This window comes from Pinus tabuliformis, chromosome 3_2, assembly GCF_031772625.1.
Source record: "Pinus tabuliformis cultivar Carrire ecotype Pingquan chromosome 3_2, CPIR1, whole genome shotgun sequence".
NCBI lineage: Eukaryota > Viridiplantae > Streptophyta > Pinopsida > Pinales > Pinaceae > Pinus > Pinus tabuliformis.
The window spans coordinates 391928350-391952593 of NC_142302.1; the positions used below are offsets into that span (position 1 = coordinate 391928350).

The following is a 24244-nucleotide window of genomic DNA, read 5'->3' on the forward strand; positions in this document are numbered from 1 at the left end:
AATTTTTAATTAATTTAATGAGCTTCCCCTAATATTCCAGGTAGCTAGTTCTTCATCTTGCGAGAGGAACTGGAGTACTTATGTCTTTATCCATTCAGTAAAGAGAAATAGGTTGGGCTCAAAGAAGGCAGAGAACTTGGTGTACATTCATAACACACTTCGTCTCATATCTCGAAAAGACCCTAGGTACAAGGAGGGTCCTTTCAAGATATGGGCCAATACATAGATGATGCTATGTGTGTGGACGAGGAGATACAACCAGATGGCCTTATTGAGCTACCTCTAGTTGTTATGGATGAGCAGGAGCCTCAAGATGAGAGTGATTCCTACCTGGAGAGCATGCTAACTGAAAATCTGAGTGATGTTGATGACATGGATGCTGATGACATGGCTTGAGGAAGCCATTGTTCACTATTAGCTATTTTTATTTTAGTATTTTAAAATTTCCTAGTTCTTGTTTGGAGATGCCTTAAGGCAAATTTTGAATGTAGTATGACAATGGACATATATCATGATTCTTATTAATATGTAAACTCCAATTTGCACTTGATATCAAACTAGAAATTTTGAAATTTCATTGTGAATGTTGAATGTTCAATGATGTGCATGTTTAAATATATAAAGTTTAAATCATAAATATTTTAGTTTTCTTGTTTAAAGTTGAAAAATATACAAATTCATATATATTATAATTTATAAAATATAATATTTATATATTATATATATAAATTATAATATTTATATATTATATATATAAATTATAATACCCCCGACGAACCCACGCACCTTGTTTCAAAAAATGTTGTACCCGCCCCTGAACTCACGTTTCCTGGCAACATAGCATTATACTAAAACATAAAGATCTCCAATGGTTTCAAACATTAGACTACGAGAACACAACTTTCAGATGTAGGAATTGCTTCCATATAGGTCACCTGAAGAACACATGACCGCAGATAAAAGGATCCCCTAAAAAGAAAATGACACATAGGCCAAGAGGTTGGCAGTTTTCATATCGACAACCATTAGAGGAGGAAGAAGAAAATATGGAGAATTCAAATAAAGCAATAGGGGGCACACAAGCTAATAATGCTTCTACTACACGCAATCCATGTGGGACATTTACAGTATCGATTTAGGAAACTGAATTTCGGTCAAACATGAAACAAATTGAGGAAGGATTAGGGTGTGCAAAGCGAGCACATGTATCAGAAGGTTTAGAGTCAGATAAAGAAAGTCCCCCCCCCAAAGTCAACGGTGGGCGTTTTGGCCCTAGTTTCTGTGGATCTCAATCTTGGGGAATGGCGATAAATCCAAAAAAAGAAGGGGAAGTCTAGTGATGTTTACATCTTGATTTTTCCGCAATGTACATTATATCTTTTTTTCTCTTATTTGTTCCTTTGTTTGTAGATTGTAAGCATACTACTAAAAGTATCTTTTATGTTAAATTTTGCCACAAGGATTTGGGAAAATTCTTGACAAATGCACCCATCATGAGTGAGTGCATATACAAAATGTATTTTCTTCTCAATATGAATGGAAGTACAAGTTTCTTTTCTCAGGAAAAAAGTACATACTCTCAGCTTTACACAAGCCAATAAAACCCTCCAAGCTATCCAAACCCCTAGATAGAGAAAACCAAGAAAACGCTAACTTTACCAAAGATTATCCACAAGCTAGCAATAACAATAGCAAGCCTACTTGGCTAGACATCTTCTCTTCTCATCTTCTTCAACAAGTACAACCTTAGGGTTTATCATTAAACCCTAACTCCTTGCCTCCAAGAAAACCTAGCACTCCAAGGCAAGAAAGATGATACAAAGAAGAATTCAAATGAGAGAGAGAGACTAGTGTGCTAGTCTCCTCACATCTCTAATACAACATAATGATAAAGAGAATCAGTGAAAGGACTCTCTCCTTCCTTATGTATATGAGAGGTAAGGGAGGCCAACAATATAAAATCAACCCAAACCTCTACGAGCAACTTACAAAACACAAGTAAGCCTACACATTTGAAATGCTTCACTCCAAAGCTACACATGTCAAGCTCCAAAGTGATGTTGTACACAAGCAAAGCTCCAATGCAAGGGCACTCTATGAGATGTGTTCAATACTTCTCCTACAAGCCTCCAAGGGCACCAACACCCCTACTAAGCCATGCGCTAAATGGATTCCTCTCTACTTGCATGAACATTGTCACAATCCAAGCATCTCCAAGTCCACTTCATACTTCCATGTGACCATCCAAGGTACTCCACGTTATCTAGGGCTCAACCCTCTCCTCTAGAATGCCATACACTTGTCCTCCAATGCAACCAACCAATCTACATGTGATCATCATGGAAAATGTGCCAAGCTATCTGATTATTTCCAACATTCCAAGGAAGAATGTCATGCAAGTATCCAATTAAGGTCAAGCAACCCATAGGTAAGCCACCTTTAATGTTTAAGTCCGTCATGGACCACCCAACATCTATTCACACACCATGTACCCTAAATCTCATGAAGCTCATCCAACTATGGTGTCAACACTTCCAAAGTAACCCCTAAAGCTAACAGCAAGGGGTGTTGAAAATGGGGGTAATCATTTGTTTGGCAACAACTGAGTGTTAAAAAAAAGTGTACCAAGGACAAATGTTCCTAAGGCTTGGTGTCCAGCAGCCAGCCTAGGAAAAAGTGTCCTAACATGACCCCCTTAACATAACTTTATGAGAAATAAAGTTGAAGTGACCTTATGAGACATAAAGTCAAAGTCACAAAGTGACTTTTTGAGTTAATTAATGAAAAAGGGACTTTGGGGATAAAGTGACTTATGGGTCAATGAGATATTAAATCCCCACCCTTGATCTCAATGGCTAAAATCTAGTCTCGACCATTAGATCTTAGGGTTAGGTCCCTCTTTATTATGAGAGAACAAAAAGGAAACTCGAGGAAATAAGCACCATTTGCATGCATTCTTCATGAGATTTGGGGAAGAGGAGAAAAGGAGGTTGGGAGATTAAGTACAACAGGAGAAGGGCAAATTACATGAGGTTAGAAAAGTACAACAACATTAGGCATGAATTCCAAGGTAGAGAACAAGCACAAAAATTGAGGAAAATACAGTGAGATTTTTGAGGGCTTGTGCATGATTTTCGAGGTTGTCTAGGCCACATTAATTGTTACTGCAGATCAATGCAAAAATTGAGGGAGTGAGCATGATTTTTGAGGGAGGTTCTATTGGGAAATACTTGCAATGGAACGATTTTCAAGGGTGTTGTCAAACATGTTAAGTTTCCTTGAACCTAGCACTTGGCAGTAAATCTCAAAGAAAAACTTACGCAATTTATTAATTTATCCACAGCTAGGGTCTTAACGAAAAAATGCATAGCAGAAACACACAAAAATCATCATTACACATTGGACACATGATATACCCAAGAAAACCCACAAAGCGGAAAAACCAACAAACTTGTTCTATGAATAAATTGGGCTCATGTACTAGGGATAATGGCCCATCAGAGGAAAGATGATACAAACAGTTTGAACAACCTCGTTGCTACACCACTGCCCCTTGCTCGCTTTCCTCAGGCCCCTATGCAGCATGTACACTTGAGTAAAATCCCACCACTCAAACTATGTACAAGGTGCCTTCACCTCTCCCTCAAATCTCCTTTTATAACTCATTAATGACTAAAAATCCTAACCCTAGATCTCAATGGCCAAGATTAAATCTTGTCATCTCAAGATCAATGGTTGTGACTTAATCTCTCATTTAGATCACTTAATCACTTAAGTGACTCAGTTTTATAATAAAGTCACTTTTAATCATTAAATACAAAAGGTACTTTATAAAATCACTTTACAAAGTTTATCATCTAGAGCAAGATTACCTGGGAGTGGGAGCGACATTTTCAAAAGCTCCCAGTTTGGGAGCGATTCTAGGAGTGTTTTTTATATAATATATATTTTTTTTATATTTTGATGCATATATGTCAACAAAAGCAAGTAGAATGATGAATTGGATATAAAAAACATAGATTGAACCATATAACAACAATCATCTAGAAGTTATAATCTTCATCAACCACGTCCACAAGTTAGTAACATACAACATATTTGAGTCTCATGATTCATCAATCTTAAAGTTTCAAGCTTTCAAAATTCAATATATAACATGTATCATCATTGATAACCAAAGTTGTACTTGTAAGCTAAGTGTAACCATTACAACAAATAATATCTAACATCAAATGAAATGTTATAAAATGAAATGAAATGAAACAACTTTAAACTTTCACGAAGCATCATAGTCATAATTCATTACTAATGAGTTATAATTTCCAACTTCAAACTTCAAACTTAAGTTGTCATATATTGTTTACAAAAAATATCATAATAAATATGAAAGAGTCAATAGTTATAAAAACTACTAAAAACTAAAAAAGACAAGTAAATCTATTATCTATTGCTAATGCTTGGGCCTCTTGCTGCCACGAGAAATGTCTAATTTTTTAGTCTTGTTAGAAAATCAGGATCTTTGTCATTAATATCACCCTTCAAGCATTAATATCCAGAGGTATCTTTGTCATTACCTCTGGATTTGTATAGGGATCTTTGTCATTAATATCACCCTCTAAGCATTAACATAAGATAGAAAAAGCATAGCATGTCAAGTCAAGATTTTGTTTGAGCAATGCGTACCTTTTTAGGAGGGTCATGATAGAGGAGTTTGACAACCAATGTCACTAACATCAAGGTACATAGAGGGATTGGTGCTCATGATTAAATACGAGTTCCATACCCTAATACATGAAAAAATCCAATGGAAACATTGCAATCCCCCCAATCCTGAAATCTTGAAAAACTGGTAAGTCTGCTAGATTTTGAATGAAATCTAAAATTCTACTTTCTCCATATGAAACCCAATGTGGTCGGAACCACTCTCAAACATCTCGAGTCATTTCATGGTAATGTTAAAAATGTAAGTAAAAGTGGCATTCTCCTTAATCTTCATTTTAACATTACCATGACTTGCATATCAATACTAGGGCCATAAGCTTGATCATTAGGCTACCCCACTCAAGAATTATTTGTTTCTTTGAAAAAAAATTGCAAAAAAGACTAAACGCTCCCGAAAAACCAGGGAGAGTTTTTTTTGCCCGAGTTGCTCTTGCCCGGAACGCGAATTGGGAGCGGGGGCGTGAGGGGGGCGCTCCCCCACAACCCTCATCTAGAGAGGCAATCTTTCACAAGTTAAGACACCAAGCCATTGTGGAAGTCCTACTGAGCTACAAAATCCAACCAGACATTAATTTTTTAGCATATCTGGGCATCGAGACAAACAAGCACAAAATTCAAGGAAGCAGCTACAACACAAAAAGCAAAGATATATGGGCATGATTTCCTATAAGTCTGCATTAATTGTTGTAGTAAATGCTGTAATAATTTCTGTCGGAAATAAGAATATCTCTCTCTCACCGGTTTTCCCTTCGGGTATTTCCAAGGTCATTTGACCAAAAATTCTTAGTGTAAAAATAGTGTGACTACTTGTATTTTTCCTCAGCAAAAGCAAAAGTGAAAAAGTAGTGTAGGCTCATGTGTTTCAATGTTTGAAAATATTCATGTTTATAACAACATTTAACATGTGGGTTGGGCATTAAACTTGATGTGATTTAGCAAAACTTGAAACTGGTTTGAGCCTACACCAATTTTCTACACCTTATCTTAAGTCGGGTATTTATACACCCACTCTAATTCTTAGCTAAGGCTGACACTATATTGAGTTCAGTATTTATACATCCACTCTCATTTATGGTTACTCTCTCTCTCTCTCTCTCTCTCTCTCTCTCTCTATCTATATATATATATATATATATATATATACCCACTCATTTTTTGCCACAATCAACTTTATAATGAGCTGGGTATTTATACACCTGGTCTCACTTGTCTTTGGCATTTTCTCTATGTGGCCCTTGTCAAATGTGAGGGGGATCTTGAAAATGGTGTAAACTCCACTTTCAGCCACATCTGACATTATATTGTAACAATTATTGTAATACTAATGGATTGGCTAAGGCTGACCTAATCAACATAGGCTCAAAAACCCTATTGAGAAAAGCACACCCCCACCGCATGAGTTGTATATATATACACCAACTCATAATCGTTAAGGTGATTTCCCTACGGGAACCATAAAGTGTTGTACTCTCTTGTTCCGAGTTTACTCTCATTCTAGTGTATATATTCTTGTTTTATTTCTCTCTCCAGGGTTGTACCCTTAGGGCTGGTTTTATATTTTATTTTTCTTGCAGAATTAAGGTTTCCCGTTTGGCTCCATTTGACTCTCTCTCTCTCTCTCCTGTGAATGTCAACAGGTTATAAGTGTTTTACAGTTCAGCTCGATCTCGCTTCCTATGAGCCAAAGGGGTTGTATGCATTTTTCTGCCCTATGTTATAGAAAGAATAAGATTTTTATGCATAATCAATAAGGTTTAATATTAAGAAAAAGCTTGGTTTTCAAAAAATTATCTCGATAGCACTTGCAAGTTGCATACAGCTTTCTGTGGCCAAAACGCATTCAGGGGACCCATCCTCATCCTAGCCATCTGAACATGCTCAACATTTAATCTTGCACTTTGTGAAGCAATGGATGATGTGTGGCCTGTCCTGCATATACTATGCAGTTTGACTTGCAACCAAGTGGATGTGCCCAACCCCATCCGACTCAGTTCATCATGCACCTGTTGATCCTTATTGGTAGCCTACAGAGCTCACAGCTCACATGCTCAAATACTCGGTGAATCCTACTGTCAAGGTGTCAATGAGTAAACCCTACCATACATGAGTTGGAGTCCTGTGATTAGCCTGTGGATACTGCAGATTTTTGGTTTTGTTTCCATGCAACTCAGACTTTTGCCATAACTTTTGCATTCAAATTTGGATGTGTCTCCAATTATATATAACTGGAGTACAATATTGTTTCCATTTGCATCCAGATGCTGGTGAGAATCTCTCCAAGGGGTTCTATTTCCATTACAGTTTTAAAGTGATGCAATAATATGCAGGAATAATTCAAGCAACCAAAGTAGGATCCAATCATGAAGTATTATTAAGAATGTGAAGCTGATTAGCCAGCAACTCAAAGGTATAAAAGAACTTAACCTTGCAGTTGCACTAAATTTTTAACTTTGACAAGTAGACAGGGTATGATGCGGATATCCTCTCCCCTGGTCCAAGAATCATCTTCCTTGCCATGTGAAACCCAAGGAAAAGGTTTATAACTTTATCTCTAATGGAGATTTGTCTGGGAGACAGAAAACGAAAATAAAAGCCTTGTATATGACACATTTCTCCATTTTCTTTTTCTAAAGAACGGAGAAATTTGTGGAGATTTTACAGAATAAAGTGGACGGAATTGAGTGAGCTGAAGAAAGGTAGCAGCTCATAGTGTAGACTGGCCATGGCGGTCTTGTTAGTATGAAAGCATCCTCTCATGTCCCAGTTCTAGTGTTCCCTTGGTTAACTTTGTTCTGTGCATGTTGTTCTACCAAGCTGTTTGGTGGTGAAAGTGTCAGAGTCTGTGCATTAGAGCTGGATGACAGCTCTTCTTCTTTAGGAGAGTGGTCACATGAAGTTATTAGTGCCAAGGAGCTGGGCACTCTATCAAAGGAAATAGTATACAGTCAGTATGTGGTTGGTGGCATAATAACAGGACCCGTGCTTTCTTGACTAGTTGGGTTTTTGCTGCCATCTCTGAGATAAGCCAGTAGATAGTCTTCAAGCTCACTATAGTTACCTCAAACATCAAGCTTCTATTCATTTGGTTTTTGTGTTTTTATCAGAAATCTACCATTCCCCAGCTAAAGCTTGAAGAAACAAAAGCATTTCTTAATTCTAATAGACCCTCACCTTACCCCATCTAGAGGAACCAGCTATGTAACAGGTTAGCCAGAGCCTTTTCCCGTTTCTTTTTGTGATAGTATATCAAACATTGCTGCATATGTATCTGTATCTTGCCCCTCCTATGCTTGGTTAAGGCCTTGGATATTTAAGCATTTTTCACATAAGAGTGACATGTACTTTGCCTGGTTAGGCATTGACGGGCAACTGACTGCAGGACGCCTCTTCTTGCTATTCCTGCTGAAAGTTGTTGGTTATTCATTAAGAGAAATCTATTCATGACAAATAATGGCCATTTCTCAATGATACATGTAAGATGTGTCGTAATATCCTTAATGCAATTCAACTCAGTTCTATATAATGAAAAACAGTTGTAAATACTACCATTGAAGAAAACAATATTGGGTCCTAAAGGAGAAAAGCCAGAGGTTGGAATGATGACCTGAGTAATTTTTGATACTGTGTAACCCGGTAGTGACTGTTTTAAAAGGAGCTCTTTTGCAACATCCTTTGGTAAATCAAAAACTGCACCTTCAACCTACAATGATCAATAAGGTTAGTTGATTCTTTGAACAAAAGTCCATTCCTCAAATACAAGTTCTGAGTTAAAATATATGAAACAAGAAAAGTATCCACAAGTAAAACAATCATCACAGGGAAAAATCCCTGTATTATACGACATCATGTGTTGATTTTCTAGTGCAAACAAGACTAGTACAATTTTTCAAACTGATAACTACTTCCAATGATACAATTTGAATTCTTTAGAGCATTCTAATCATTAACCAGTTACACTTGAAAATTTTCAACCATTAACTTCAATAGAGCAATAAAGATCACAGAACACAATAAATAAAGAGACACCCAATTTTCTTGGGACAAAACCTAACAAGGAGGAAAACCCGGTAATCTTTCATTATGAGAGAATTCAATTCATCAAAATGTACATCAGAATATTCCAGTCAAACTGCCAACCTCTGAACTCAATAAATGGAAAGTCAAACCAGTCAATAGAGAGAATCTGATCAACGCTGCTCACAGTCAGTCTGCAGTGTGCACAAGAGGGCCGAATTTTGGCCTTAGGCTTCTGGTCAAAGGGCCGAAATTCAGACTGCAATTCCTCAGTCAAAGTCTCGGTCAAAGTGCCACAGTTGACCCGGGGCCAACTCTCAATCAATGGCCCAGAATAGAGATGAAACTTTGGTCAAATACAGTCAACAAACCACATAGCTCGGCCTTCAAACTTCAGTCAAACAGAGAGAAAACGAACCAAGTCAATGCTGGTCAACAGAAATCAAATATGCTGGTCAACGCAGAAGTCAAATTCCTCATCTTTCTCCTCACATGTGTGAACGGAGCTTCTTGTGTTGGTCAAATGAATGAGTGATAGATGGATGACAAATGAGGTCAGTCGAATGCCAATATATATGTGAGTCAAGAGGGGGGTTTTGACCATAGGGTCAAACCCCTTAAAGTGGTGGGACCAACCTGTCCATTTGCGGCCAACCTGGACAGCTGGAAAATACATAATTTCTCTTTTGATTTTGTCAATGAAAATACCCACCGAAGCTACCAATTTTCAACACTCCCTCTTAGCTAGAGAGGTACTTTTCATTCTCTCTCTCAAGATCAATCTCCCCAACCAATCCATTGGTCTTTGGGTAATAACCTAAGGGAGAGATCAGATGTACAAGTCTCATCATAAGGAAAGATACATAGCATCAAACTCATCCCATATGCCAAAACCCAATGGCATAAAGGTCTAATCTAAGGTTTGAATTTAAGAAACCCTAGAAAGGTAACTTAACATCATGTTTTGGTATCATATTTTGCTTGGGTACTTGCTAAATAATATTGCAGGTACAAGAAGTAAAAGATGGATGGGCTAATCTTTTGAAAGGAATGATGAAAGAAGGGAACTATACGGACCCTTAGACACTACTCATAATATAGATGGATAGCACAGAGAAAGTAAAAGATGAGAGACCTCTGCCATGGTTGAATGCATCTTAGTAAGAAGGCATCATGGTAAACATACAAATGAAGCAAGAGCTCGAACATCATCATAGAGAAGCATGAAAGACGGTTAGAATCTATGGAAGTCAAGTATATAGCTCTTGGGAATCTCATTGAAAACTCAATTGGCAAGGTCATCTAGTACAAGGTTCATCATACATCTGCCAAATGGAAACATCTGCTGATGGGGATAATTTAGATCCTCAAGATTCTTCGATGGAATCTTCATTAAAATGTTCACCGATCATGAGGGGAAGCAAGTGTTTCATCAAGAATTCCAAATTTGTGGAATTCATGGGATGATGGTATGATGACATAAAAGTGAAGCAAATCAAGGGATTGAAACTCTTTCAATCAAGGAAGTTGATGCAGTAAGTTTGGATGACCCAAAGAAAAAATGAGGCATGTATGCTTACATTTGATATTATGTAAGTCATGTCATATGGTTGTAGGTATCATGAACCAATGCTCTATCTTAAGAGCATGATCAAAAGAAAGGATCTCCTCCCTCAAAGGGATGCAGGAATGCATGGATCACACATTCACTAGATGAAATCAACATAATATGTCCTCATATGAAGTATGAGGTGGTTGACTACAATTGAGGAACTCTGATTGGAAGCTCCTGGGAATGCAATGTGTGAAGAAAGGAAGGAAGAGATCATGGAATATGCAACCATGGTAAAGGCAATCAACATCCGAAAGACCAAGAAAACTTGACTAGGATATCTCCATGGAAGATATGAAGACTCTGATGGAGTCTGAAAATGAAAGAGACCCTTGACAATATATATATATATATATATATATATCTTTGGGAGATGTGTCGATATATATGCAAGATGCTGATGCAAACTAGAAGATGTCATGATGAAAGACCATCACAAAGATAATGTTGATTTTAATGTTCATTCCTTTATTTTTGAATATTTGGATGGGTTTATGCAGGGTTGCCAAGGGAAGATCTATGGATGTCTTCCACCATCGATGCACATGTAGTAGGATGAAAGATCCTTAAGTAAACATGGCATGAAGAAAGTAGCATGGCATAAAGGAAGGCTAGATATGGCCTAATGGATCACTTTCAAATGATGACATGGCTGACTCATCGAAGAAAGTGATGGATGGTCAATGTCCTATGTAGAAGTCCCAAACATGAAGACTCCTAAATAACATAAAGAATTTAATGACATCGTGAGGAGGAGTTCTTCAAGCAGCTAGTTGTCCCATCATCTCCACCTAAGGAATTGTTGTAGGTCACTAATTAAGAGGGAGCCTAAAAAACAGTTTCTTACTTGGAAGAAACTTGGGAATTCCTAAGCCAAGAGGAAGCTTAGGTATATTCCTTCTATAGGAATGAGTACATTCCTTTATTGGAATAGATATGTCCTCCCTAATTAAGAGGGAGAGATAGACACATCATTCTTGTCTTCACTTGGGAAGACAGAATGGAGGATTGGGTAAGCATCTGGCATCTGATGCTCTTTGAGGATGTATTAGGGCATCCAAGATAAGAGTAGTTGTTGAGGACCGATATTCTTTGAGGACTAGGAATCCAAGATAAGAATAGTCCTAGTGGAACACACCCTGAGAACCTAGGTGGGGTATGTTCCAAGAGAGACAATGATGAGGGTGTCTATACATCATTGGTCTCGCTAGCATTGTGCTCAGATCTCGTGGAGAGATAGAGTTGTTAGTCAAGGCCTTGCTATGTCACAATGCTGGTTGATATGATGTTATACAGATGGGTTACCAATTCGACTCCTCTTATGAGAAATTCTTCAAATTGAGAATGACCAAGTACCATTATGAATACCTCCCTAGTTAAGAGGGAGTGTTGAAAAGTAACTAGGTTTGGTCTTCATAATGACGTGTAATTGTGATTTTATTTAATTGATGAAAAGAAGAAAATTAAAATTATTATTGTAATGCTTATCTCATGGGTTTCATGAGCAAGGAATTTTATTTTTTATAACTCCCATTGTGAGTCCTTAGGATTGGTCATAAAGTCAAATTGAGTCAATGTCATTTATGAAGGACCCTCTTGTGCATGTTACACATTTGTATGAGTCATTAAATTAGTATAAAACCCCTCCAAGACAAGCACAACACGACTCCTGCAAATCGACTTCAATATTGAATTAATTAACTCCTCCAAAGGACATGTCGGCTCACATACACTCATGTCAGCTAATTACAGAGGCAAACAACTATAAATAGGAGTGCTCGGCTTCATTTCAGAGGCAGATTTTCGGTGATCACACTCTGAAGCACTGTTGATAATATCGGCGATATTCGAAAATATCGCGATATTTTCGGCAAAACGATATATCGCCGAGAAAATATCGCGATATTTTCTGTTTTGACAATATCGCGATATTTTCAAAATATCAAAATATCGGAAAATATCGGCAAAATATCGCGATATTTTGAAAATATCGGCAAAATATCGGCTATATTTAAAAATTTGAAAAAATTATTTTTTATGCTTGCCGATATTTTCGCCGATATTGCCGATAAGATATTTTCTGGACCCTCGCCGATATTTTGCCGATACCGATATTTTCAACACTGCTCTGAAGTGTGAGGTATAGGTCTGAAGTTAACCAGAAGTGCGAAGGTTAGAAAGGAAAGCCTCCTAGCCAGCGTAAAGATAGAAAGAAGAGCGAAGTTATTTTTGGGCATCTCTTGGATCTGTTTTGGGTCTGTTTTGAAGACACACATACGAAGGAAGTAAAAGATACTTGTTGCAGAAAGAACCAGTCCTAATAAGGCAGTCGAGTTGGAAGAAAGTCAAGACAAGAGGAAGTCGAGGGAAGCTAGAAGGAATCACCTTGCAAAGAGGGCCTATTTCAAGGAGACTGAAACTAGCAAAGGTCTGAAGCAGCCGAAGTTAAAGAGAAGCCGAGAAGGAGAAAACAGAAGGTTGACTATTGTTGACTCAAGGAAGGACTTCATCAAGGGAGATTTGTGTCTTGACCTTGGAGTGGCAAATAGGTCAAGGTCTTGGTCTTGGTATTCGTCAATTGGAATCTCTATAAGAAGAAGAATTTGTTCGGGTTTTCCTCTCGAAGAGTGAGAGGTTTTGGCCCTCGCTGATAGCCTATATTCTGTCTCTTGTCTCTTTATGGTTTATACATTGGTATTTGTTTGATGAAGAAGAACGCTAATAACCTAAGTAAAAGAAGATCCTAATCTATAGAAGTAAAAAGTACTCACAAGCAGTTACTAATAGAAGATAAATCACTTAAGCTCTATGCCCAAGATTTCTCAACACCCTCCTCTTTCAATGGCTAGAGTATATCTCTCAATACCGAAACCCCTCTTCACTAGATCAGCTAGGGTGGATCACTGACCACCAAAATTAACCCTCTATAGAATGTGGGCTCTCACCCAAACAAGTTCCAAGATCTCAACTCAACAACAACAAAACAATAATCCCAAAATGCATGCCTAAGGAGTGAGCTCTCATCTCCTTTAATAGTCATCAACAATCGAAATACCATGGGTCTTTTTCTTCTTTTATTAAAGTGACTTAAAATATTTATTTTTCTTTAGTCGCTTTTTAATTAATTAATTCTCTCATAGCCCATAATTAATTTTAATTTGTATCCCAGGCTCCTAAGATGTTCTCCTTTCCCAATGTTCGAAAAAAAGGACATTACATTGTCTAAGATCGTGATGGTTGAGGTCGAGAACACATCGAATTGTCTCAAAAGCAATTGTTAATAATAAGTTGTACAACATAAAGGACCGTACATAATCATCATTTCAATCAAAGCTATTTCAAGGTCAAAGAAATTATATACAATTAAAAAAAAAAAAAAGTTCATAAAAGGTGATATAAAAAGGCCAAGATACAAAGGTACTATATTAAATATAAAATGAAAAACCTTTAAGGGCTTTGAATACTTTTATAAATATTTTTACAGTAAGACATCAAAGTTATATTTAAAAAGAGATTATACTTTAATTAGGTACTAGATTTTAAAGTAGATATTAAAAGGGTTTATAGAGGAAAAAAACAAAGACAAAGAGTTGGAGATATCCCTTTCTGGAGTTAGAAAAGGAAGAGAAAATTCAAGATGACAAAAAATTCTCTTATAAAGGTGGCATGATCTTATAAAGATTCTCTTATAAATTGAAGGGGAGCATTCAAGGAAAAGAGATTAATATCATTATCAATGAGAATCATGCGAAAAATTGCATTAATGTCAATTTGGCAAATCAATTATCAATTATAGGGACTAGAACAAAATATAAAAGAAAATAAGGATGCACGATATGAAATTAAAGACTTGTAAGGAATAAATGATGATTATGAATGTGTATCTCAATTCAGTGTCATAATTATGTTTGAAGAAAATATTGACATAGTTCTCGATATACCTTGGTTTGAAAAATTGGTACCTTCATGTCAAACATGCAAAAAAAAATTGTGTTTCCTTGTAAGAACAAGATGATGACATTCTAAAACATTACAATGAAGTCAAAATCAATAATTCCTTCATCAAAAGATTTTCAAGATATCTCGAAGGTAATCTTTCCAGAAAATCAAAAATCAATGCAAAATATGCAAAAAAAAAAGTTGATAAGATTATCACAGGGAAAAATGAAGAAATTTCAAACCTCAAGGATCACAGTGAAAAATTACCTACACAAATTAAGAAGCTTAAGAAGGATAAGAAGTCACCGGAAAACAAAGTACAACAATTAATCAAAAGAGAAGCATCAAAATCTTGTCAAGTTGAAGAAAAGGGAACAAATATAGATCATATTAATCTCACTGTTTGAAAAGATCCCAATCTAATTGAAGTGAAGACATACTCAGATGTTGTAGTACAAACAACGAAAATTCAAAGTGAAGATTCAGTGCATGAAGAAAATCATTTACTTGAAGTAAGCCAAGAAAAGATTACAAACGCACTAAAGGAAAATCATATTAGAAGAACTCCTTATCGACATCCACATCATAAGAGGAGGTACATTAAACAGTCAATGTATCAGCATCACTCAAAAGGAAAACAGTTAACCTATCTTCAGAAGAATATTGATACTAGTACCATCAAGTTTCACGATAATAATTCATCTTGGAGAGCCTATAAGCGCAACATTCCACAAAAGATAGACGTTGGATGGTTAGATCATTTTTCAATTTGACAATTTTGCTCATCGCTCAACGATTCATATCTTGCATCATCAAAGATTACAGCTCCAAGAATTGGGAAAGATGTGAAGATATTACAAGAGAAAGAAAAATATTTCAAGCCTTTACATAAATAAAATTTGCAGACAAAGCATTTTGAATGGGAAGGCAATCTTATGAACATAAACATGTATATAATAACTCTTAATTAAATAATAATTAGTATAATGAAATGACATGTCTCAAAGCATATGACTATTATGAAAGGGCCCCCTAGTTAAGTATATATATACGGGGCCCTATTGTACTCTCATCTACATATGATTTTTTATTCTCTCTCTCTCTATGGATATTTTGGATATTTTCGTATTCCAAATATTTTGACTATTTTGTGCGTGAACGAACTTTTTTTGTCTCACCGACCAGTCCAACCAATGTCACAAAACGGAAAAGGCTGGTTCAGTATTGAACTGACATTTTCTCACCAAATCAATTGGTTTCATACAATGCAACCAAGGACCCTCCAAATGCAAATTAAAATAAATAAACAATAATTTATGAGTAGGGTAGCCTAATATTGAACATTATGGCCCTACTAATGTTATGTAATTAATGATAATGTTAAATTGCTAAAGTAAAAGGATGCCATCATTTTACTTAAATTTTTAACATTATCATTAACTGTTTCGAGATGTTTCAGTGGTTCTAAACTCACTGGATTCCATTATCATTAACTGTTTCGAGATGTTTCAGTGGTTCTAAACTCACTGGATTCCATATGGAGAAATTATAATTTTAGATCCCACTCAAAATCCAACAGACTTAACAACTTCTAGGATTTCAAGATTTGGGGATTGCAATGTTTCCATTGGATTTTTTTGTGTAGGATGGTAAGGAACTAACATTTAATCAAGAGTACCAAGCTCTTTATGTACCTTGATGTTAGTGGCATTGATTGTTGAACTCCATAACGACCCTAGTAAAAAATGTATCCATCACTCAAACAAAATCTCGATTTAACTTCAAGCTTATTTTATCTTATTTTAATGTATAAAGGGTGATATTGATGATGAGGATTGCAATATATGCAACGATTTTAATGATATGCAGGATTTTTTTGGACACTAGAAGCCATCTTGAGCCTCTTTGTTGATGTATTTTTGGTTCAATGATAAGTTGCACTTGATTCTATTTTGGTTATATGTACTCTTTCTATATATATGTGAAACTTTGCATATTTGTGTATAATGGTCTGAATTCATACGGATGCACATGAAAATATATGTTTAACTGTTTTCAAGATATATACAACTTTTAGGATTTTAGGATTGGGGGGAATTGCAACATTTCCATTCAATTATGTCATGTAGGAGTGTATAGAACTAGCATTTAATCAAGAGCACCAAGCCCTTTGTGTTCCTTGATGTTAGTGCCATTGACTGTTGAACTCCTCTGTCATGACCCTAGTAAAAATGTACCCATCACTGAAACAAAATCTCGATTTGACATGTTAAGCTTATTTTATCTTATTTTAATGCTTAGAGGGTGATATTGATGATGAGAATTGCAATGTATGCAATGATTTGATGATATGTAGGTATTTGTCGTAGCATGAATTGTTTTGGATGCTAGAGGCCATCTACAGCCTCTTTGTTGATGTATTTGTGGTTCAAAGATGGATTGCACTTGGTGTTAGTTTGGTTATATGTACCCTTACTTGTTATATATATGTTTGGATACATATGGATGCAGATGAATATATATGTTACTTTTTCAAAATTTGAATACTTTTGTATTTTTGATCAAACAGTTTTTTCCCAGTTGCCAATTTCGGGGTTGGCTGATTCGATGATCGGTTCAGTTCTGACAACATTAGTTCCCAATGCATCTTCACTAGTCTCAAGGCACTGGTCAAAACAGTTTGGGGTAATTTTTCATGTACTAGGACCCCTCATGCCATGTGACATCCCAAATCTTGAAGTATTCAACCTGTTTGCACCTTTGGGGACATGTGGCAAAGCCCATGTTTGACCACAATAGTACTCCTTATATTCTCGAAAAGGCCGTCAGATGTGCAGAAACTGCCCACTAGTGTCTCAAAAACCCAGACCACAGCACAAAAAAGGCTGGGTACTCCAAAGGCATGAAGTCACTCGATGACTAAGTCACTGGGAAGTTGGAACACCTACAAAGACCTTCCAAAAGTGAACGAATCAACAGCAGACGGTGAAAGATATTTTTTTAGCCTCCTCAATGATATCACAAAGAGTAAATATTTGATCCATTGTCCGGTAGTCTCTCCTCAAGTCAGCCTAGCTCCTACCTGTTCAATCTTTTCTCTCAAACTTGAAAGTATGCTCAGTCATGGGAGTCTGTAACAATTAGGATCCAAAGCCTTACCAAGTGCAAGTCCTTAATTATTTTGATGGTATTGAAACCCCTCATTGGTGACAACTAAGCTAAAATACTAAAAATTAATGACAAAAGAAAATAGAAGTTTGTAACAGAGACGCTGTAGACTAAATGATTAATTACTGCCAACTGGACTAGTAGGAAGCCATGCATTTTGACTGTAAAGCCATAAAAGCTTTGAGGGTTTTTGTATTTCCAATCAGGTTCCAACCAAGCTGTAAGCAGTGTCTCAGAATCTTGTATGCTATTGGATTCTCATAATACATTGTTTATCAATGAAAAGATTAAAATGCAGATGGGTGAAAAAAACAAGAGCCCTTGATCAAGAAGAACTTAAAAACAACCTGCAATAGATGAAAATAAGGAAAAAATTTAACATAAATATATGAATTAGGTGGGCATCAAATACAACCCTTCTATTGTGCACAATATGTAGCAAATTTTCATATTTCAATCATAAAACTGAGATTGGAACATATGTTACTCACTTTTCCATCACCATATGATCTGATCTTTCCAACTTGATCAGCAGCAGCAGGCCACATCTCAGATAAGATGCCCATGAATTCTCTTGCAGATAACTGTCGTCTGCCATCTAGCATTGTCGATTCTCTAGTCATGTGTAAGGTTGTCCATCCCTGAAAGACAAAGAACCAAAGTAAAATGAAGATATAGGCTCCCATTCGACTTCTTAAACTGAGAAGTAGCCACTTAATGTGCTATTTACTGTATATTGCAATACGATTAATGTGCCTGCATTTAACTACAGATACACTTATCTAAGGAAAATGACAGATAGTGACCTAAGTGACCAGGTACATCAACCATTGTAATTCAGATCATGTTTCCTTAACAGAAGACCAAATAACAACACAACAACCACTTGAATGATAGCTTAGTGCACACAAACTGATCCAGGCCATTGAAGATGTCTCTTCTGGGCAACTCTCATTCGGAAATACTCATAAAAAAAGTTCCAGTGAGGCAATTGACATATATAAGAACCAGAGATCAAACATATGAGTGGGATTTAAAACCAAAAAAGTTGAAAACAAAACCTCAACTAAATCATTAACTCCCTATAAAATAATTGGAGTTACATAACAACATGCCCCTAATCATAGGAAACAGCTATGATGCATGCTAGTTCTGTAAAATAGAATGTTGAAATAATACATCAAAATGTTTGATGATAGTAAAAATAGAAATATTAGCCCTGAAGGTTAGCTCAACTAGTCGAGGTCCCGTTGCTAAAACACCTCGCCATTGGGAAGTCATGGGGTCAATTATCCTTGACGCCCTCGGGGTTAGACTTGTTGAAGAAAGTATAACTAGGTTCAGTATTTACAAATGTAATTTTGATTTTTGTACTTGTCAAGAAAAAGAAATATTATTTTTGTAAATTATAAGAATGAGTTTCTTGCTCATTCCATAGGTCTAGGAAAGTCAAAGAGTCAAAGACATGTGTAAAGAGCTCTTCTTGAGCATATATGTAATGTATATGAGTCAACCTAGTGTCTAGATCAACCCTCCAAGACAAGCACAATCCTCTTGATGAAGGCAGCAAGCAAAACAATGAAGAAAGCAGTTATCGAATTAAAGGATGTCATGTCAGCTTGCATTGAAGACACAACTCTTCACTTGCTCAGGTCGGCTAAATATGGAGGGAAAACCACTATATATACCAGCTGGGGTATCCGCAAAAGACAAGGAAGAAACTCCGACTTGTCTGAGATTTTCAGGACGCATGAATACAGGGGTCTGAAATACGCATGACAGGAGGGCGCAATCTTGGATATCTCTGAACTAGTTACAGTCTTGGTGTAATAATGATTTCAGTGCAAGATACAATCTCGGCATACTTAAGAGTTACGTGACAGTTCAGTCAAAGTCTCAGGATAACTATAAGGAAGAAATCTTGGTGATCAAACAGAGACATACCCTGTCTCGGCATTATTTCTGAACGCATAAATATGATCACTGTAATCACTGTCTCGGCATAACTGTAATCACTGTCTCATTGTCTCGGCATGTTTGAGGAGGATCACGCAGAAGCACACATGATCTCGGCATATGTAGAGGAGCATATACTCTCAGCATAATTATGATGATAAAGATCTCATTGACCCTATAGTAATGCTCCCTGTCTTGACATTCAAGCAATCATGTAAACACAGTCACGATCCTAATGAAGGCAGAGCTGCAAGATCATGATCTCAGTACAGCACTCATGGATGTATACATATATCAATATGAAGATCTTGTTGATGAAGACCTCAGTGAAGATGCAGCTATGATGTTGCAGCAGTAATGAAGATCTCAGTGATGCAGTGATGATCTCAGCAGTGACAAAGAAGAGGATTGATGTCTTGATCTTGGAGCGGCTTAGAAGGTCAAGGGTCATGGTCTTGGTATTCGTCAATTGGAATCTCTATAAGAAGAATTTTGTGTGGGTTTTCCTCTCCAAGAGGAAGAGGTTTTGGCCCTGGCAGATAGCCAACATCGTGTGTTCTTGTCTCCTTGTTTTGGTAGCTATTTGATGAACTAGGAAGACACACTACAAGAAAACACATCACAAATAGTTATCATGCATAGAAGAATCCCATTAACTCTAATTGCCCTAGATTCTTCAACATGGTATCAGAGCTAAGGTTCAGAAGTCAAAGGAAGGGCAGCAAAGAGACATACAAGGATCAGTCTTCAAGGGTATCAAAGCAAGTTGAAGGGTTTTGTCAAGATTGAAGGATCAAGTCTACAACAGCAAGAACTTGTGTCTCCACAGCCATCATCAAAAGGCCACCAAGACCCTCATCAAGATGTTTACAAAGCAAGGTAACTCAAAGGATCTCAAAATCAAAGATCACCTCATCTTGAAACAGGTTGAAACCCTAGCAGCAATCCTGATCTACACTACTAAAGAAGGCAAAGCATATTGAAGAAGAAAAAGCATTGTCATCACCTTCTAGGTTATAAAAGCAAGGATCATTTCCTTGCCCTAGAAGAAGATCATCCAAGGGAAGCAGCAGATCATCCTCATCAAAAGGGAGCAACCATTTCCATTGAAGAAAGGCTTTCCATCGAAGAGAAGATCATCCAAGAGGAAACTCCAATACATCTTCTCCAACCAGCATCAAAGTGATCAAGTAGAAGAGTTCATCTTCACTTGTCAAGTAAGTATCTTTCATTTTTATAATCAAGTTTGGTTAAATGACTTCATGACTACAAGGAGATCTATGGATTGAATGGGTCATCAAAGGTCCTTGCATGAAATGAGGAGGATTGTCATAATCCTCATAGATAAAAGAAGTCAGTGAACATATCAAGGAAAAAGGTCTTCTTTGAATTCATGGGAAGGAACTCTTAAGGTTCTCTCATCCCCATGTACCAAGAAAGAAGACATCAAAGAGATATATGAAATGCTAGAGGATACATTCTCTGAAAAATGCAGTATAGAAGGACACATCACTTAGACCTGATCTACACAAAATGAAGGGTTCAAAAAAAATATATATACCTTCATGAGATCTCAATTGAGAGATCTAGGAAAGATGATAAGAAGATAATCATCAAGGTAACAAATATCCATGAACAAAGAAGGTTACCTCATTCGACAACTTGTGGTATCTATGTTAGATAGAAGGCAAAAATGTTGAAGGACACAATTATGTGCAGAAAGGAAAGGAAAAGACAGAATAGTATAAGATTCAATGCTATGGAAAGAAGCTCATATCGCCGGAAAGATGGAGGAAGCTGAAGAAAAGGGCCAAGGAAAGAGGGAGCAATAGATCTCCACTACGATTAAGATGGCCTCCCTCACAAAAGGATATTATCATAAGCTCCTCGATATTTTGTTAAAGATATGACCATGATATTAAGATGCATCGTGGCATCATGAAAGCATTAGAAGCAAGAGCTCGTGACATCACCATGGGAATCATGAAGGACAAAATCCATGACAGACAAAATATGAAGGATATAGCTCTTGGGAACCTCAGTGGACATTGAAGGAAAGGAAGAAGTCATCTAGGACAAGGCTCATCATACATCAAGTCAAAAAGGAAACATTTGCCAATTGGGGATATACAAGATCCTCAAAATTCTCTGATGGAATCCTCATCGTAGGGTTCACTAATCTAAAGAGGAAGCAAGTGTTTCAACAGGAACTCCAACTTATGGAATCCATGAGATGATGATGTGATGACATGAAGTAGATCAAGGGATTGAAGATCTTTTCAATCAAGGAAGTTGCTGGAAGAAGCCTTGATGACCTGAAGGTAAAATAAGGTATGTATGCTTGTGTTTAATATTATAATGTCATGTCATATGGTTGCAGGTAACATGGATCATTGCTTCTATCTTGAGAAGCACGATCAAGAGAAAAAGATCTCCTCCTCTAAAAGGATGCAGGAAGGCATAAGTCACACTAGATGAAATCAACAACACAATATGTCATCATATGAAGTATGAAGTGGTTAACTACAATTTAGAAACTCTGATTGAAAGATCCTGGGAATGGAATATGTGAGGAAGAGATCATGAGATATTCAACCATGATGAAGACAATCAACATCCAAAAGACCAAGAAGATTTGACTAGGAAATCTCCTGGAAAGATATGAAGACTCTGATAAATGTCTGAAAAAGATGAAGAGCCCTAACAATGGATATCTTTGGGAGATGTGTCAATATGTGTGCAAGATGTTGATACCTACAAGAAGATGTCATGATGAAGAGTCATCTCGTAAGGTACGATTTGATTTAATGATATATTTGATTTCTTGAATAATATCTAGATAAAGTTCATGCAATGCTACTTACAAGTACAACTAGCGTTCATGTGATGAATGGAAGAAGCATGATGAGAAAGAAGTAGTCATATGAAGAAGGTTCCAAATATGAAGAAGGCCACTTTCCCTGAAGAAAGGAATGACATGACGAGCTAAGGAGGAAAGTGATCGATGATTGTTGCCCCACAAGAAAGAAGCTCAACTAAATTTCATGACATCAAGGAGAGAAGTTTGTTGATTTTGGGTAGCATCGGATGTGCTCTAGCCATGAAAATTAGTGGAGAAGCTAAAGCACATGAGATCTCCAAGACCCAGAAATGGTTTGGGCAGATTCTAACCGGTCTGGGAGATATTAAAATAATTAATATTTTAATGGAGTTCCCAAGTCTAAACTTAGGAAAAATAAAATTTTAATGGGCATTAATATAAAACTGGGTTAGAAGGGTCCAAAAGTCATGGATCAAGCCAAATCTAATCTTAGCCGTTGATTAGAGATTTAATCTCGGTCGTTGATGGACCAATGAGAAAAGTATAAGAGGAGGCTTGAGGGTCAGTTGGAGAACACACCGAGAGAGATCGAGAACTCGATTTTCTGGGGCAGGGTTTGCTAAGGAAATTGAGTGAGTGATCAGAGTTGCAGCTGAGGCGCAGTGAATACATAGCAGAGAGGCAGAGTTAATACCAGGAGGATCAGCGCAGAGCCAGGAGAGGGAGGCAGAGCCAGCTAGAGGCCACGCAGAGCCAGCTAGGAGCTGCATAGAGCCAGAGAGGGCCAGCGTGTGAGACGCAGAGGGTCTAGGGGTTGAAGCAGAGGCTCTAGAATTTGACGCAAAGCCCAGAGAGGCTGATGCAAAGGCTCCAGAATCTGACGCAAAGCCTAAAGAGGTTGACGCTGGGCCAGAGGCAACGCTGGGAGCATTTCGTGGGACACACTGAGAGCTGGAGAGCCGGATAGGGTGACGCAGTCCCTATCAAAGTGACGCAGAGCAGCAAAAGCTGCATTGTTGCTGTGGGATCGTTCATCCAGTGTTTTAGCCGAAATATGTGTGTCCGACTGAGAGGTACTACTGCCGAGGGCATTCTCTATTGGTTGAGCCAATTCTGGCACCCAGGTTGTATTCTGAAACTACATAATAATAAAACCCTTTGAATAGCTGCATCGATTTTCCTGCATTAGGTTTTTTCAGGGACATTAGTCCAAAAACAACGGTGTCACTTGTGTGCTTGTTTACTTTCAGTTGATGATCTATATGTGTTGATACTGTACTTGTATTTATTTTCAGTATTTACATGGTAAATAACTTGTTATGTAATTGAACAAGTAGGAAGAAATAAATCAGATAGTACAGGAAGAATTTCTAACGGGTTAAACTTAGAAATTCCAACATGGTATCAGAGCGTGGTTGCAGATCACAGGATAACTGAAGGCATCAACCTAATGGCAGAGAGGAGCAGACTTGACCTACACAGTGCCCGGTCATCTTTCTCAACCAGGAAGGATTGACGCTGTGGCCAAGAGGTGCAGATTTTGTCGGTGTCGGGATTGCGAAGAGCCTAGAGGATCAGTTCTTCACTGAGGTATAGGGGGCTGCGAATAATTTGTGGAGTGAAGCTGGTGGGGTACTGTGGTCAGAACAGTACCTAATAGGGCAAGACCAAGGAGGAAGGATTTCCAAACAGGAAATCAAGACTCAAAGGGAGTCGAACCCAGGACTTCCAGGAGGGAAGTAAAGAGACTCAAAGGAGTCGGAAGAAGCGCAGCAAGATGGCAGTGAATGGGTGAGAGATCAAGATAGACTGGACAGAGCTTCCAACTTCGTAGTCTGGAAGGCCAGGATCTTGTCCATTCTAGACAAGTATCGCATCAAGCACTTTGCCTTGAAAACGATAGTGATCCCATTTGACCCAGCTGAAAATGAGAAGTACGAGGAGGCAATGGCTAGGGCAAAGTGCATCATCCTTGATGGGGTCAAGGATCATGTGGTGTCGCATATTAAGAG

The 24244-nt window shown here is 37.4% G+C and overlaps 1 protein-coding gene across 1 annotated transcript in view; it reads right to left on the reverse strand.

The window, feature by feature from the left end:
- EMB1138 (DEAD box RNA helicase (RH3)) overlaps nt 1–24244 on the reverse strand; it is a 214952-nt gene that overhangs the window by 16007 nt on the left and 174701 nt on the right. Inside the window, exons 8-9 of the mRNA XM_089416425.1 lie at nt 17947–18096; nt 8327–8422 (exon numbers count right to left, since the gene is read on the reverse strand). Of these exons, the coding sequence (XP_089272551.1) occupies nt 8327–8422; nt 17947–18096 (246 nt within the window). The remainder of the gene's footprint in view (nt 1–8326; nt 8423–17946; nt 18097–24244) is intronic.